At 33.4% G+C, this 17,172-nt stretch overlaps 1 protein-coding gene across 2 annotated transcripts; it reads right to left on the bottom strand.

Moving 5' to 3' along the window:
- Positions 1 to 8,688: 8,688 nt before the first annotated feature.
- On the bottom strand, positions 8,689 to 16,545 carry LOC114281947 (vacuolar-sorting receptor 6). 2 transcript variants are annotated; one of them, XM_028224525.2, is made up of 13 exons: positions 15,832 to 16,545; positions 13,204 to 13,899; positions 13,023 to 13,111; positions 12,775 to 12,844; positions 11,667 to 11,750; positions 11,479 to 11,555; positions 11,282 to 11,363; positions 10,595 to 10,677; positions 10,408 to 10,471; positions 10,145 to 10,273; positions 9,724 to 9,827; positions 9,497 to 9,621; positions 8,689 to 9,085 (listed from the first exon to the last, which is right to left on the bottom strand). In XM_028224525.2, the coding sequence occupies exons 1-12, from the start codon at positions 16,142 to 16,144 to the stop codon at positions 9,502 to 9,504; spliced, it is 1,911 nt and encodes a 636-aa protein (XP_028080326.2). In that variant the 5' UTR covers positions 16,145 to 16,545; the 3' UTR covers positions 8,689 to 9,085; positions 9,497 to 9,501. The 2 variants fall into 2 exon arrangements, with proteins under 2 accessions (XP_028080326.2, XP_028080327.2); XM_028224526.2 differs by having other exon boundaries at positions 8,689 to 9,079; positions 15,832 to 16,529.
- Positions 16,546 to 17,172: the final 627 nt, after the last annotated feature.

Raw genomic sequence — 17,172 nt, 5'->3', positions numbered from 1 at the left:
ACGCCCCAAAATCACCAAACGGCATTGGTTTAGCACGAAACTTGGCACAGACAATCGCCTAGGCACGAGAGACTTGTGGGAGAAAACGGGACTCCAATCGGGTTCCCAGTTTGGGAGTTAGAGCCAGATTTCGATTTAGGCAAACTAGTTCCTTAAGAAACTTGAATTCGAGGTGTTGATCTCCCAAAATCACCAAATGACGTCGGTTTAGCACGAAACTTGGCACACACGACCGCCTAGGCAAGAGAGACTTGTGGGAGAAGACGGGACTCCAATCGGGTTTTCGATTTGAGAGTTAGGGCCGGATTTCCGTCTAGCCAAAATTATTTACTAAACTATCTTTGTAATTATATAGTAGTTAATTTTTTATGTTTTTCTGTAATTAAAATATTAACACAATTATGTTGTCATTAATTATTTTTATTTTGTTATTTTCAGATATTTCCTAAATAGCAGTTTGCTTCTTGTGGAATGCGGGCGTGTAAAGATTATGACCAACTTTTGTTTTTGTAACCCACGGAAGAATCATGACGAAAACTTTTGTTTTTGATTTACGTTTTTTTGATTTGTGAACAACATTATGTATGTATTATGCAACATTATGTAGAGGGATAATTTTTATTGTTATGAATTTTTATTTATGTATTGTTATAAATGGAACAACATTATGAATTTTCATTATGTGTCAACTTTTGTTTATGTATGTATTTATATTATTATGTAATTATCGATTTTTTTTTTTGTTATTTTTCATTTAATACAGGTTATTTTCATATTTTAAATAATTTTATTACAGTTTTTTTTTTTTAGACGGCACCACACACACCGTCTCAAAAAGAAAATGGAACTAGGGTTTTTTGCGACGGTAGTAATGCTGTCGCAAAAGATAGGGGAATTGGTTGAAAAGGAAGACCTTTAGCGATGGTGTTATTGTCGTCGCCAATAGTACTTTAGCGACGGCGTCAGGTGCTGTCTCAAATAACCTTTAGCGACGGTATTTTTGCCGTCGCAAATAACCTTTTTAGCGATGGCAACATAGTGCCGTCTCAAAAAAACTCAGATTTTCACGCGTTAATGGCGACAGAATTTTTCCGTCGCAAAAAGGCATTTTTGCCGTCGCAAAATAAAGGTGGCGGCGTTATGCCGTCGCTAAAACCCTTTTGCAACCCCCTTTGTTGTGACCCCCTACTTGCCGTCGCAAAAAACCAGTTACCGTCGCAAAAAACCTTTTGAGACGGCGTTTCGGGTATTTGCGACGAAATTTTACCGTCGCAAAAAATCAATTTTTTTTTGTAGTGTTTCAAGTAATTCACTCAAAAAAGATATACACATTTCTTTTTTATTGCTACCTTTATTTTGGTAGTTACCATTATTAACGTTTTTCTCTTTAATTAGTTTCATTCATATTTGTGGTATTGTTTCATTGTGCTAGGGTTTCGAAACTCTCTATTTAATAGGGTTTGGAAACTTTAGTTTATACATGGTGGTGAAATAATATTATGTTCCTCCATTGTTGAGGTGAAACTTTGTGTTCCTCCATTGTCACTTTGTGTTCAAAGTTTTGTGTTCGTCCATTGTTGCTCTCTCTTCGAAAGTCTATATTTCTCCATTGTTGTAAGTCGAAATTTTGTTTATATCCAATTAATTTTGCTACAAACATATTCTTTAAAGGTGGGTTTAGTTTAGTTTGTTTTGAATTGGTGAAATGATGAAATTCCATAAATTGGTAATGATAGCAATAATAATAAAGATGATAATGAAGATGAGGATGTGGGTGATATTTTTTGTTTTTAGAGTGATTGATTTTTTTTTTTTTTTTTTGGATTTCTAATTCTATTGATGCCATTGTTTTTATTTTTTTGTCAATCAATGTGAATGTTTACATTTCATATTGTTTGAAAGTCTTATAAATAAGTGTTGGAATATAGATATTGACATGATTATATATTTTGTAAGATGTGAATGTTCACATATTATTGGTTATTTGTTATTATACTTATTGTTCGAACAATATTTTTTTGTTACCATTAAACAATTGAAATAATCTTCTTCTTTTTTTTCCTTTCAATTTTGTTTCATGTTGCAATGTGAATGTTCACAGTAGTATGAATTTAGTTTTTTTCAGGTTAGTTGTATGTTAATTGTAAATTGTGAATATTCACATTGTATTTTGGTATTAGTTTTTTCTGAAGTTTTTTCGAAAGTTAGTTATATTTTGTTTTTTGTTTTTTTGTTTTTTTTACTTTACTTGTTAATTGAATAATCATTATTGTGACCATTGGACAATCGAAATAGTCGATTTTCATTTTTTTTAATTTTATTTTATATTTTTACGTTATAGTGCGAATGTTCACATTGGTATGAGTTTTTTTTTTTTTTTAACTAGTTGTATATTAATTGTAAATTGTGAACATTTACATTGTATTTTAATATAAGTTTTGTTTTTTTAAAAATTAATTGTATGTTTGTTGTTTTTGTTACTATGCTTTTACTTGAACAATCATTTTTGTTATCATTAAACAATTGAAATAGTCGATTTTCACTTTTTTCAATTTTATTTTATATTTTCACGTTGCAGTGTAAATGTTTACATTGGCATGAATTATTTTTCTAAGGCAAGTTGTATGTTAATTATAAATTGTGAATATTTACACTGTATTTTGATATGAATTTTATTTTTTCAAAGGTTAGTTGTATGTTTGTTGTTTATTGTGAATATACACATTATATTTTAGTATGTGTTTTGTTTTTTTTAAAAGTTGTATGTTTATTGTTTACTGTGAACATTCACATTACATTTTGATTTTCATTCATATTTTATTTTTTTGCATTATTTTTTAAATTTTCAAATTATAAAAAGGTTCAATGTTCATAATTTGAGATTTTCTCTATAGAATGCGGGGAGAGATTTTCTCTTTAGATTAAGGAGAATATTTTCTCCATGGAATAAAAGAAATATTTTATTTTTAGAATAAGGAAGAGATTTTCTATTTTCTCCTTGAAATAAGAGAAAGATTTTCTCTTTAGAATGAATGGGATATTTTTTTTTTTTTTCCATAAAATGAGAGACTATTGTTATGTATCAGTTTCAAAATAAAAACATGTACAAAAAATTAGAAAAAGATGATTTGGTCATATTACATTAAACAAGACTTAACAGAATATTTAAAAAGAATATGAGTTAGATGGAATAAAACACTTAGAAAGAGGATTTATAAAAAAATGATCCTTAAAAATACATTGAACATTGACTATTTTAGTAGGTTATTTGACTTTTTAATTATTTTAGTTTGACTAAAATAATTGTGTTTGGAAATAGGGTTGGTGTCACGCCCCACTTTTTATTACTCGAAGTATTACCAAATTCATTAGCTTAATTTAATTTCAGAGATAACATGCGGAAACAAACTCATATATTCAACTCGTAGAAGTGAATAATAATTCTCTCATTTGTATGCAAAGTGAGTACAACATGAGCATATTTAAATAAATTGACTTTGGGCTTACATCATTAAAGATTCAAGAAGAATGGTATAACCCTTTTACATATATGGCATTCCGCCAACACAAAGAAGGCCCGTGGCCAATAGATAAAAAGATCCCAATCTTGTAGCACATCCTGCTTAACACCTGAAAAAAAATTCAACAACCTGGGATGAACATATAGTCCAGTAGGGATCTCAACATGATCTTTAGCAATAACAACATACAGATAGCTATAATCATGACTACCCAATCTCATACTAGAATAGTAAGGTGACAGTTTTTACAAATATACATATGTATGACTTTTCTCAAAAACTGCCATTTCATTCAACGCTATAAGTGGTTCATCTTTCTTTTCTTTTCATTATCCCTCATTCCCAATCTTTCATGACATTAACAACTTCTTAAGAAATAATTTCACTAAGCCCATCACTTTCTTCCGTTTTCCAAACATACAACAGACTGTGCCTTTTTCAAAACACATTTTCAAAATACTCGGTTTCCTTCACACTTTCCAAAAGACAAAATGACATTTTGGTTTCTTTCCAATACATTCATATCTATACATGTATGCCTTTAATAAAGGGAGATAACAAATCATCAACATGTATATAGTCAACGGATGAGGCAACTCGGCCCTCCAATACAGTAACTATCTCAATTCATGATACACTCAGATACACTGAGGTAACAACAACAAAATTCTGCCCTACCTGCCATAAGCATGGTAAGCTAAAGATACACCTACAACAAATCATAAGCCAAGTTCCTCAGACATAAGCTGAAAGGAAACAGCATCCAGTCCACATTCTCCAGACACAAGCTAGAAGGTAATGGTACCTCGTCCACATTTTCCAGGCGCAAGCTGGAAGGTAATGGTACCCCTCATTCTAAGCACAGTATATGATACCAACCATCTCAATACAATGAATCACAACCAACAAGTGTAATCCATACACATCGACTATCCAGATACAAAAGTAATGTGTTAAAGTATATGAACACATATGTGTGTGGAGTACATCCCCTATCTCCTCCCACACACTGGAGTACAACCCCTCTCTTCTCCCTAACAAGTATACATATATAATGTATCATAGCACTTCATTATACACAACGTTCAACCAACACGGGTGTAATGCATACACGACAATTCAACACAATCATGTCATCCTCCACCGATGACCAAGGACAAAACCTCTAGATGCAAGATTTTAATACTCCTATTATAAAGACTCAACTCTCATGAGATCTTACATCCAACAATGCCACAGGCATGATAATTTCGAATTAAATTTCCCCAACTATGTGTATTCAACACTCATGATACAATGATTCAATTCTCACACTTATTCTCCCATTTTCAGGTTCAACATGTTCCATCACTTATTCCAAAAACATTTTTCCCATTTCACAAAAAAAAAAAAACCAATACCATTCCTTTAATTTAATAAAACCCAATGCCATTCCTTCATATCTTTCCAAACCAACTATGCAATTTAATTCATAACATTAAATTAGGGTTTTTCCTCCATCTTTCTCAATATTGACCAAAAAGGCTCAAATAACAATAACAAACAACAATAATCTCATTCGAGACCCAAAATACAGAAGTATTGGCCCAAAGGACAAAACCCCTCTTTTAATTATTCAAATCAAATACAAATTAGGGCTTTTCTTTATTTCAACAACAACATGCTATTTTACTTCCCCATTAGTCCAAAGAATAACCAATGACAATAAATCCATTCCCAATCAACCAACCCTAGGTTCCCTCTCATGATTTTTAAACAAACCCAACATGGACATGATTTTCATGCAATACAAAACTACCACATGTCTATCTATAGATGAAGCATTGTAAAAGAATAAGGAAATCCCTACCTCAAATGGAGAACCCAAGGAGAAGAGGAGCAAAACTCAGAAATGCTCCAAACTCCAACTTTTTCGGATGGATAGAAAGCCCACACCAAGCTTTACACTATTTACAGAGGCCAAAGGGTAGGAGGTCACTCCTACTAAATCAAACCCTAGAGAGAAGTTGTGTTTTTAGAGAGAGAAGCTCTCCAATGGAGTTTTGAAAAAGTAAGAGAGAGAAAGGAAATCAAAAAGTGATCTAAAAAGGTGAAGTCCCGTATGATATACAGACAGGTCCGCTTGAGCGGAGAATAGGACGCTCGAACTTCAAGCACAAAAACTGGACCTGCTCGAGCGCAAGAATACCCGCTCGAGCGCCAAGACACAAAAGCAAAACACACCCGCTCGAGCGCAAAAGACAGCCCGCTTGAGCTCCAAGATACCCGCTCGAGCGTAAGTTAATCCGCTCGAGCGTAAAAAACGCATCTACAGAAGTTTTGCAGAGACACAAAATGCTGGAAGTGTGTAAACTCCGCTCGAGCGTGAAACGGTCCGCTCGAGCGGACAACCAAAAATCGAAACCCGCTCAAGTGCAAAAAGACCCGCTTGAGCGTAACACCAAAATTTTGGGCAACAAGGAATGGGACTAAAGTTCAACCAACCTGTTCGAAACACGTCCAACACAACCTAAAACTCGAATACAAAGAGTAAAGGATGGAAAAGAGAATACGACAACAATACATCCACGAAACCGAGTCCGGAATACAATAAAATAAAGAAAGGGGAAAACCGAGATCGCTATAGTTGGATTTTTTTGTAGTTAGATGTGATATTTATGAGAGAAAAAATGAAATAATTATGGATTTGATATGATATTTATTTTATTAATTATTTTGGCTTATTTTGTCTTTTAGTGTTATTTTAGCCCAAAAAATAAAGAAAAAAACTCCTTCCCAAATAGGGCATTATATTACAAATTTTTTTTTCTCGTAAGTTTTAATTCACGTAAAACATACCGTTAATTGTTCGTTAGTTATATGAATAATAAATAATATTGTCAACCATTTTACAGTAAATTGTGTAATTTATTCTTAATTATTCTTGTGTTTATACACAATTGGCATTAATTTTGTTTATTTTATTACTCTTGCTAAAAAGAAATCAATATAATTATTTCAACATTGTGAGATTTAATATTTGTTTTTAAACCTCACAAATAGTAAGTGCGACATCTCTCCTCTCTTTTTTTTCTTTTATCTTTTGTTTGTTTTATGAGTCAATCTAATGATAATTCATTCTATCGTAAAAACAAATAAATAATCATAACCTTGACATATTTTTTAAATATTTTTAAAAGTTCTCATATTTTTACATATTTTTTACATGCTTTTTCAATGCAATTTTAATATATGACAAAAAAAATTTGCACTTTATCAATGGCTAACAGAATTTAAACAGTAGTATGTCAAAACCTTAAAATACATGCCTAGCTTAACATTATCAAATTTGTTTTGAAAGGTCCATGCTGGATTGCAATTAGTCTAACCTTGGTTCTGGCCAAAGTGATTTGTTTATAATATCAATTTCACATTTTTCACATTTTAGGAAGGTTTTCTTTTAGCATTTACATTGTCTAGGAACTTTTACAAGTTTGCTTTCTTGTATTTAAATTTGATTACTAATTATAGTGATTTTTTTATTTTTTTTAGTTATTTATTTTGCAAATTAACGATCTAATAAGTACCTTTTTTTTTTGTATTAATATGATACAATCGCTGTCAATGTATTGTTTCAGATTTATCACTACAAATATTACACACAGTTTCTCACCAACCCAAGCATGAGGAGAGTCTTTATTATGATGTAATCATCTCTGTCTAATAAAAATACTGTACAATAAAATATTTACGAACAAAATGAATTAAAGGAATGAAAAAGAGAATAAAATAAAATAAAAAATTTGGGGGCTAATTTTTTAGTCTAAGACAGTTTATACAAAAACAATTTAAATTTTCTTGCAATGCAAAATCTGGTACTTTTTACTAGAAATGATTTGAGGAAAATATTTGTTAGTAATGCTAGTATTGTAATTATGAAAAATGCAATAATTAAAAATTTTAAAGCATATATCCAAATGCTAAAATAATAAAATAGATAATCAAAGTCAAATTTTGATAGTGTGAAATTTTTTAATAATGTTGTTACAATAGTACAACTAGCCATTTCTTATATATTCTTTATAAAAAGTCAAATTTGTGAAAGAAAAATTTAAGTACAAACAAGAAAATTCTAACACATATTTCAAGGGTATCTCTATTCACACACCACACCACCAATTTATTCATCCAACACCATTTTTTTTAAAAAAATTAATTACTATTATGTCCATAAAAAGAATTATCAAAATATCCTCTTCTACGTTCTCTCTTTTCTCTCTTCTCCGAAACCCTAACCAGTAACTCCTCCGCCGCTGCCGCCGCTAGTGACTTCCCCACCTCCTGCCGTTGTCAACCCCTTTCCCACATCCTCCCGCAGCCACTAACGCCTCTCTCACTTTCTCCCTCCTTTGCAAGCACTCTCTTATAACTTAGATTTCGCAATCTTCCCTTCCGGTAAATCGCACCTCTCGCGCGCGCGCCCTCTCTCTCTCTTCCTCTCTCTCATGCTTTTTGTGAAAAGGGGTTTTGGTGGCGATGCGGAGGAGGTGAAAGATCTATGGTGCCACTGCAAACTCTAGCCAGTGCCACTGATGACACCGTCACCCCCACCAGCTTCGTGCCATCCTCCCCACCCCTCGACGCCACCCTTACAACATCTCTCCCGTCAGCTCCCCTCTCCAGTCCCCTTCCTCCGATTCCCTTCCCCCACTACTCTTTCCCTTCACCTCTGAAACCCTAAATCTCTACTCTCTGAAATCCTATATCTGAAGTGGAGGAGGTTGCAGGACAAATCGCAATGGTGGCTTGAAGAAGAGAGAGGAAGGGAAAAGGGCCTGTGCTAGCGCCATCGATGGAGTTGGGTTGCAAGCGGTGGCGGCAACAGCAGCGGTGGTGGAGTGCGTAATTAAGGGTCAAAATGAAACATTGTGAAGTGTATTGAACAAATTTATTATTTATTAAATTGTGTGAATTAAGTACTGGTGTGTTTTGAGATAAAATGTGATGTGTAAATAGAGACACATATTTCAGTGATTTGACAAAACAACCAACATTCACGGCTCACAACAAATTAGCATAAAATCCTTGCTAGATATGTGACTATGTGGTGAAGCGTACAATATTAATTAACCTTCACAAAGTGCACAGAGATAAACTAAAAATCATGAGCCAAAGAGACTATGGCATCTTATTCAACATATCCTCTTTCATTTTTCTAGATTTATTCGTACACATAATAGAACTTAAGGTTTAGTTTGATTTTTATATTGTCACAAATCCTCAACATTATTATTTTCTTTTTGCTATAAATTCTCAACTACAAGCCTTCATTTACATCTCAATTATTTTATTTACACAAGGGAATTTTTTTTTAATAAAAAAAAGGGGGAAAATGGGAAGAGGAAGAAGAAGAAGAAGAAGAGAAGAAAGAAATGAAGTGTCTTTTGAAGAAATCCTGTGTATAAATCCTTGACACTGCCATCCTCACCAGAGTCCATTGATGGATGCGAAATTCCTCAACCATGGAAATCCAACCCTCCCCATTCAAGCTTTTCTTTCAGCAGTGATTACTTGAACTTCTGTTCCTACAGAAATTAACCGCATATGCGTTTCCATCATGAGACGAGACTAGCAAAATGACCCTGACCCTGTTACGTACCTAAAAAAGACACGGACTCTGTTTTAAAAAACAACATTATTTCTTGCTTTTTTATCTTTAGCAATTTTATTTTATTTTATTATTTGTGTCAAAGATGTTACTTTTTAGACTCGTTTGGTCTAGAAGGACCCAAAAAGTGTGTTTTTAAAAAAAAAAATATTTTAAAAAAAATCTCAATAAAGACGTAGGATCTATCAAGGCGTAGGACCTAAAATTGAAAAGTTATTTTTTTGATTTTTTTTTTTTTTTTTTTTTTATAAAGATCACTAAAGATGGGGAAAAAAAAACAATAGCCAAACCCACACTGAATTGCACAACAAAGAGAGCGATTAACTACCTTCCTTACACGGATGAACCTTGGCGTAGAGGTTCAGCATCGTGGTGGACGACTTGATTATTGTGCTGGTTGTCAAGCGGCATGTACTGTGACATAATAGCCATTATCTCTGAGTCCATATAAGACTGCAAATAAGAAGAAAGATTTTAGATAAATGTGTTACTGATCATCATTGCCTATGTATGAATTGAACGCACATTTGATTGTTGAATTTTCACCAGACATACCCTGAGCCTGTATTTGTAGAATATATAACCAGCAATACCAGCACCTGCTACAGACGCTATGACCAAGAAGGCAATGAACCATCCGAATTTCGATGAACTTCTTTCTGTGCAATGGATTAACAAGAACAAGGATCAAAACACCAACTATTAATGTTCATTTCTAAAATATGAATACGTAACTAAAATCATTTTTTGGGGAAAATTTGGTGAAATGGTAGATGATCTTCAAATGTTTGTCTACAAAATTTTCAATTTGACCTTTTGCCAACATCTCTAATTGGAATGCAATGGTTTAAAATTTTGAAAATATTTCTGGGAAAAAAAACAGAAAACAGATTCTGAAAACTAAACCAAAGTGGGTGAATGTTACTTGGAAGAAACACAAAAAATTCAAAATTGACAATGAAATGTTTTCTCTTACCAATACATGTGTCTTGATCTGTTATATACAACTTGTTACCACCACACTTGCAGTCATATCCACCCCACGTGTCCTTACAGGTGCAGCCATCACACTGACATGCTAGACGTTCCTTGCATTCGTTAATGTCTGTTGTACAATTAAAATAACACAAAAATTATGGATTTTAGATTTAGAATACCAAAACATCTAGAATTGTGTATGTACGAGATTGTATGATGTTCTTAAGAGTCTCACAATCCCAATGGAACAAAGAAAATCACCTTCACATGTATGACCATCCCCGCGAAAACCTTTTGGACAGCGACAGCCAGTGAGATCAGACTCCTATTTTGTATAAACACAATATTTTAGCAAGATAAGAAAACCTCAAAAAGAAAAGAGAATGAAATGAAAAAAGCAACAGTCATGTTTAGCACAATAAAAAATGAATGGATAACGTTACGGAACTGAGCAAGCTGAGAATGTTTTTCCGTCTCTAGTATCTGACCAGCAACCTCCACTGTTTAGTGTACACCTTCCAGGTCCCATAGCTGTTAATTAAGAAAAAAAAAAGGTTAAAAAATTTCAAACCATTAAAAAAAAAGAAAAAAAAAGAAAGAAAGAATGTATCATTCTTATCCTGAAAGGAGCAATGCGAATTGTGATTTCATTGAATGAGAGACTTGTTGGAATATGAGTAAATTTTCATTGCAGTCAAGACAATGCACTCATAAGATAGACATATAATTTAATGGAGTAATAGATTTTGGTTCACACAACGTATTGGTTTTTTTTATTTTTTTATTTATGAAAATACAACATATTAAACTTTCAAACAACTAATGAAAACAATTTAACAGGTGTAACATTCGATGATTGATCACATGAAATACATACCATACATAAGATAAGAGTGATGTATTTTTGGGCATTTTGACACAGGAGCAACAAGAAAGGAATGACAAAGTCCATTACATGAGTCACTAGTATATAACATGCGGCTATTTGAGTAGTTTGTTAGCCTTGGTTACAATTAGTTATGTTATTCTAGGAGTTTAGAAAGTTTTTTTTGCAGGAAGTTTGTATTTTAAAAAGTTATACATACATAAATACATATATATAAATATATAAGCATTTCTTGCATGGGAATATTACCTTCACAGGATGTATAACCATCTCCTTTATACTGCACACCATTTGCCAAAGGACACTCGCAAACTCTTCCCCTAAACGTGTCCTAGAGGAAGACAAAATCCCCGTGTAAGTAATAGATCGAAACTCTAAAAGTGCTTCTAAAATCATACTCTGTCAAACGTGGCTTCTATTAAATAGTTCTTATCCACTCTGCATACCTTGCAAGCAGTTACATTAGCATTTGTGTCTTGCCAACAGCCACCATTCTTTTCGAGACACTCATTGGTCTCAAGATCTATTAAAACATCAACTTGACGATAAGAATGGGCATCAATGCATTTCAATTTCAACAATTTCATGCCCTACTCATATCGGACAGACTAGAAAAGAATGCAACGACACAAACCTGCACTCAAACAAATTCGAGGCTCTGTGGTCTCCTTATATCCAGCACATACAGCCTTCAGCACAGCCGTCCTCTCCAATTTTCCTTCAGGAAAGACAGAAAAAGTACTTTAGAAGACAGTAGGTAAAAATTGAAATACAGATTGTATTAAGAATACTAAGCAATACCAAACTATATTGATCAAGTTATGTAGTTCATGAGAAAAGTACAACAAAATGGATTCCAATTTCCAAAGCCCCTGTGTTTTAGCTGTTGGGGTAGTGTGAAAAACAACAACATTCATTTCTACCTCAACAAAGACATCCAGGTTGGTCATTGAATCGAGATATGAATTGTGAATGAAAATTCTCTGTTTCCAAATTATGAATTGTAAAATTCAGTGAACTTTCTTGAATAGGTAGGAAAACATGAATTGTGTGCATTAATTCACTTAAAAGAAAACAATTAAAAGAAAGTAAGAAAATTACATGGAAAAAGCATTCAAGGTCCATCATACAAGAAGCCAAAGCTAAATTTGAATAAAGGGGAAAGAGAGGGGAAAAATGGTACAGAACAATCTTAAAAGCCTTAAAAGGCTTTAAAATACCGTTTTCCAACAAAAGAACAAGAGCAAGAAGAAAGAAAAAAAGACTACAAATTGATAAAGAAGCATTTGACAGAATCATGATTTGGTCAATCGGTTCATCAATTCACCCACCACCAATTCAAGGCCTTTGTTAATTAACCCAACCAATTCCTATTAATGAAGGCTTGAATCAACTCAAATCTAGGCTTGAATCAACTCAAACCGCAATATTCAAATTGTGAATCGTATGATTTTAACAACTATTTATCCAACAAAAACTTTACCATTAGAAATATCATAAACATAGTGCATTAAAATCTGATTATCATAAAATGAAGAATTTCCTTCCATAAGCTCACCATACCTCATTCAATGTAGCTTTCATGTAATTAAACATATATATATATATATATATTTGGCTGTTAGATCTTTCTGATACTACTAATATGGAAAGCCAAAGTGCAAAACTATGTCTTAATTGAGATATTAAGGAACCATAGCATAATTCTATAATAGATCAGAATTGTGTATTATCCAACGAACCTCGGTACTGAACGTTATTTATGACCAGTGTTGGCAAGATGGTAACGTCACCACGAGAACCTCGTCCAACCTAGATTTTAAAAATCAGAGCACAAATAATAAGTTCATCTAGTACAGCAACTGAAATCATTTAACTAAATTTTGCATCACGAGAGAAGTACAAACAGAAAATGCACTAGTAAAAAAAGTAGTTTAAAAAAAAAAAAAACTTTAATGTGGTTAAACAGAGAATCGGAGAAAGCACGAACCTGGAGCTCTTGCTCCAACTTTAGGACTTCATTTACTACATCGGCTTCTGGGTTTCCCATGCATGTCTTTATCTTCTCAATTGGCAGATCTGGTGGATCAGAATCAAACATTAAGAATTTCTTAAGAGAACAAAAAACAAACTTAATTGTATGCAAAATGATTTCTTGAGATATCACTTACCAAGCGATTTCATGACATCTTCGGCACATTCTTTGCTATATCTCTTTTTCTTCATCGAACACCTGATATGGAAATCTGTCACGTAATCCCACCAAACCCAAGACCGGTTTGTTTCATTGGCAACTCTATGGACACACAGCTGCCTTAAATTCTCATACACCACATCCTTCCCTTGATACCCCACTCCAAAATCCTGCTCCGGATCAGGTGCACAGTATCGTCCGTGGTTTATACACTGTGACTTGCACTGACTGCTAAGGATAAAAGGTCGAGGACAATACCAAGTTATATAGTGAGGTGTGAACTGTGCGAAACCACCCTTCTCAAGAATCTGAGCGTGGCCTTTGAAATCTTTAACGAAATTCATTTGCTCATCGCAGCGAATTCCACACTCATCGTTGCTGTTAGTCCACAGCTCATACTCAACCCTCTCATCTGGGTGGGGCATTGACTCTGACCAGTCTAGTTTTATCACGACACCTTCATCACCTTTCTTTAATGCAGCCTTCAAGCTTTCACCAAAGGCCCGTTCTATTAAAGCCGATGGAATCTCAATCTTTTCTATGTATCCATCTGCCTCGGAGCTCTCCTCAGGAGAATCCATAGTTATCAGAGGTTCGTTTACGCTATCAGCCACCAGAACTGCTGCAGCACCAGCCTGTTGCCCATTCCATACCTTCTTGGCAAAGTAGCAGTCTAACATTGCAAGGCAGAACAAGAAAAGGAAGTCATTTAGAATGTCCAAACTACAATTCTTTAAAAATAAAAAGAAAAAAAGCCCCAATTAGTACACATTAATGTGTGTTTGGGAGGAAAAAGATTGAGTACACACCTAACCTTTGGCATAATGCACAAAGTGGTGGTCCCAAGACTTGAACATATAACCCAAGGTTATTAGGCCAAGTCTTAACCATTGAACCAATGATCACCCCTCCAAACTACAATTTTTTGTGATACGAAATACTAATTGATATTATTGAATTATCAAAACAGAACAGACCGTCATAGCAATCTCTACTCTATCAACAAGATTGTAATATGAGCCACAACAATAGTTATCAGAGAAAATATAATGGATTGATGTGAAATTTCACTATTAAAAGAGACCTTTAATCCACTGGAAAAGGCAAGAAAATTATATAAATTACTCATGCTGCAAATGCCAAGTGAGGGTTGAGAACGGAAAAAATGAACTGGGCATGAAGCTACAATATGTAGACCATTCATTCTGTGATTCATTTGGAAATGAAGTTTGGAGAGTGTAAGAAATTATTAAAATAAAAATAAATAAATAAATCAACAACTTTCTTTCTAAATTCTCATTTTCGAAGGACAAAAGGAAATCATATTTGTTAATCCAATGATTTTTTCTTATATTATCTCCAGATTGGCATTTTTCATTTTTTCCTCTATAATATCTCCAGATCTTTTTAAACAATTTAAAGTGTAAGGAAGAAGCAATTAATTTGCATTCATCTCAAAATTACAAATTTATCACCAAGGAAAAACCACACAACCCCCCGTTGCAGAATATGATCTACTAGCTACATTATACATTTAATATTCCAATGAGCAGAGCAATTAAAAAATGTGATTCCACAAAAAAAGTCAATGGTACAAGCTGGAGGAAGAGAGAGAGAGAGAGAGAGAGAGAGAGAGAGATGAACATGAGATACAGCTGTCAATTCCTCACAAAACTAGCTTAAAATAAACGGATCTTCACCACATAAGCAAGAAAGTAAGAAACAAAGGACTTTTGTCCCAATTAATTGGATTGAGAAATTAAGACACCCACAAAAGACAGAAACAAACCCAAATTCTGCTTTCATTCAATTAAGCAGTTAGTGAGAAGGGGACAAAAAGGGTGAAACAGAGTATAGAACAGAGTAGCAACATCTAGGCATCAAGAACTGTCCAACGGCTTCTTCACATACCAAAAATAAGAAAAACTCTAAAAATTACATGATTGGAGAAGTGTGACTGAGATTTAATTGGTGTATTGTGGTAAATGAATCTAAACCACACATTGATATTTGTATTAAAATTCTGAGTAGGTAGTATTAGTGCCAAAAAATAAAAATTATCCAAAAACTAATTCCCTGAGATAATAAATACCCATCTATTCCCAAATGATATACTTGGTTAACAAAGTGAGACAAGAAAAACTAACTCCTACCCATCTTGGAAACATCATTTTTTATATCTATTAATTCATATAAAAAATCATATTGACTGAATATAGATAATACATTATTCAATCACATTTATCTGAGACTAAAAAGCATTCCGATCATGTTACTACTGATGTCAAATCATCTAATCTGATTTTTTTTTTTTACATGAATGATCATTTCGCTACATGCTCGATCAATCTACACAACCAGTGAATAATTCGAATGACCAAGGTGGACCCACAGTACATCCAACAGAGTCGGGACAGGACCCTCCAATCCAATCCAATCCAATAAGAACAGGAGAGAAGCCAAATCTAAACATAAAAACAATAACAAACAACTACCCAACAATTCAAAGGCCATGTCAATTCAACCCATCAATCAAATTCATAAAAGAAGCTACTATATTTACATTTAAAAAAAAGCTGTATATATATATAGGTTATTAATTTACCTCCACGATCGAGAAGCAGAATAACTGGAAGACGAAACTTTGACTTGAAGGGTTTATCACCATCGAAGGGATTACAACCAGAAAAGCCCTTATCAGGGTAAACAACAGCGCCCACCATAGATCCTCCATACACAGGAACTCCAAAGTTCCCAATCGCACCGTCACGCTTCGAGCGAAGCTCCAAAGGGGAGAGTACACTGATACTCTCCTTTTCGACCACGAATCGAGCATCTACAGTGCACACCAAGACAATCGACAAAACCCACGAAGCTACGAGCAAATTCCAGAGAATCGCCATGTGGGTCGTCACCATTAACGAGCTCTGGTTTCGAATTTTTGTTTGCGTTCTGAGAAAGCAGAGAAATGGGGGAGAGAGAGAGAGAGAAGTAGAATTACTTAAGAGTTAAGATTGAGAGAGAGGGGCTTGACTTTGCTTATCGTCTACCATTTGGGTTTGTTGTGGATTGCATTGTGGTTATGACGTAAAAGAGACGATGAGAGAGAGAGAGAGAGAGAGAGAGAGAGAGAGAGGAGGGTGGTGGAGGACGGAGTCAGCGGAACTACCAACGAATGGAAGTTCTTACTTGCAAATTACGGTGAGACTTTTGAAAGAGATGGTTGGGGACGACTAGGAGGATGGTGGGGAGTGGGCCACTGGGGAGAGAGATTTTGTGCAAGTACTACTTCCACACAAAAAATGAAAAGTGACCATTTACAAATTCGTATAAAAACAATAAAGAAATAAAAATTTATATAAAAATATGTAGTGTGCCATTTATATTTATTTATTGAAATCAAAATGTATGTTCTTGCTAAGAGCAGTTTCAATGATGCTTTTTATTTTTCACTAATTAAGGTATAAAAAAAATATATTTTTTATTTTACTTAATTACTTTAGCTATTGTGTTCTCTAATCACGCTTTTTATTTTAACTAATCATTTAAACTAAGGCAAATTATACTAACTATCTCTATAGTTTGACTTTGGTCTATGACTTTTCAATTGTGATACATTTGACCCTAAATTTTGAATCTTGTTCCAAATAAGAACAATTAAAGATACCATTGTTTAATTTCAAGAGCAAAATTGTCAATTTAATAAAATATAAATTAATTTGACAAAAATAAATGTCAAAAAAATATTTTTTATTTTTTAAAAATTATTTTTATCCACCAATGATAAAATTATGTAAAATTGATAAAAATTAATAAAAATTACATGATTAATTTTTAAAAATTAATTTTATATGATCATCATCAAACACATAATAAAAATTAATTTGGTAAAATAAATAAATAAATGTCTAAAATATTTATCAATTTTACATAATTTTATTTTTAG

This window comes from Camellia sinensis, chromosome 9 (assembly GCF_055761805.1).
Source record: "Camellia sinensis isolate YWXY chromosome 9, ASM5576180v1, whole genome shotgun sequence".
NCBI classification, from domain to species: Eukaryota; Viridiplantae; Streptophyta; class Magnoliopsida; order Ericales; family Theaceae; genus Camellia; species Camellia sinensis.
Note: the sequence above shows the minus strand (reverse complement) of the source record. Positions and strands in the feature narration are given on the sequence as shown.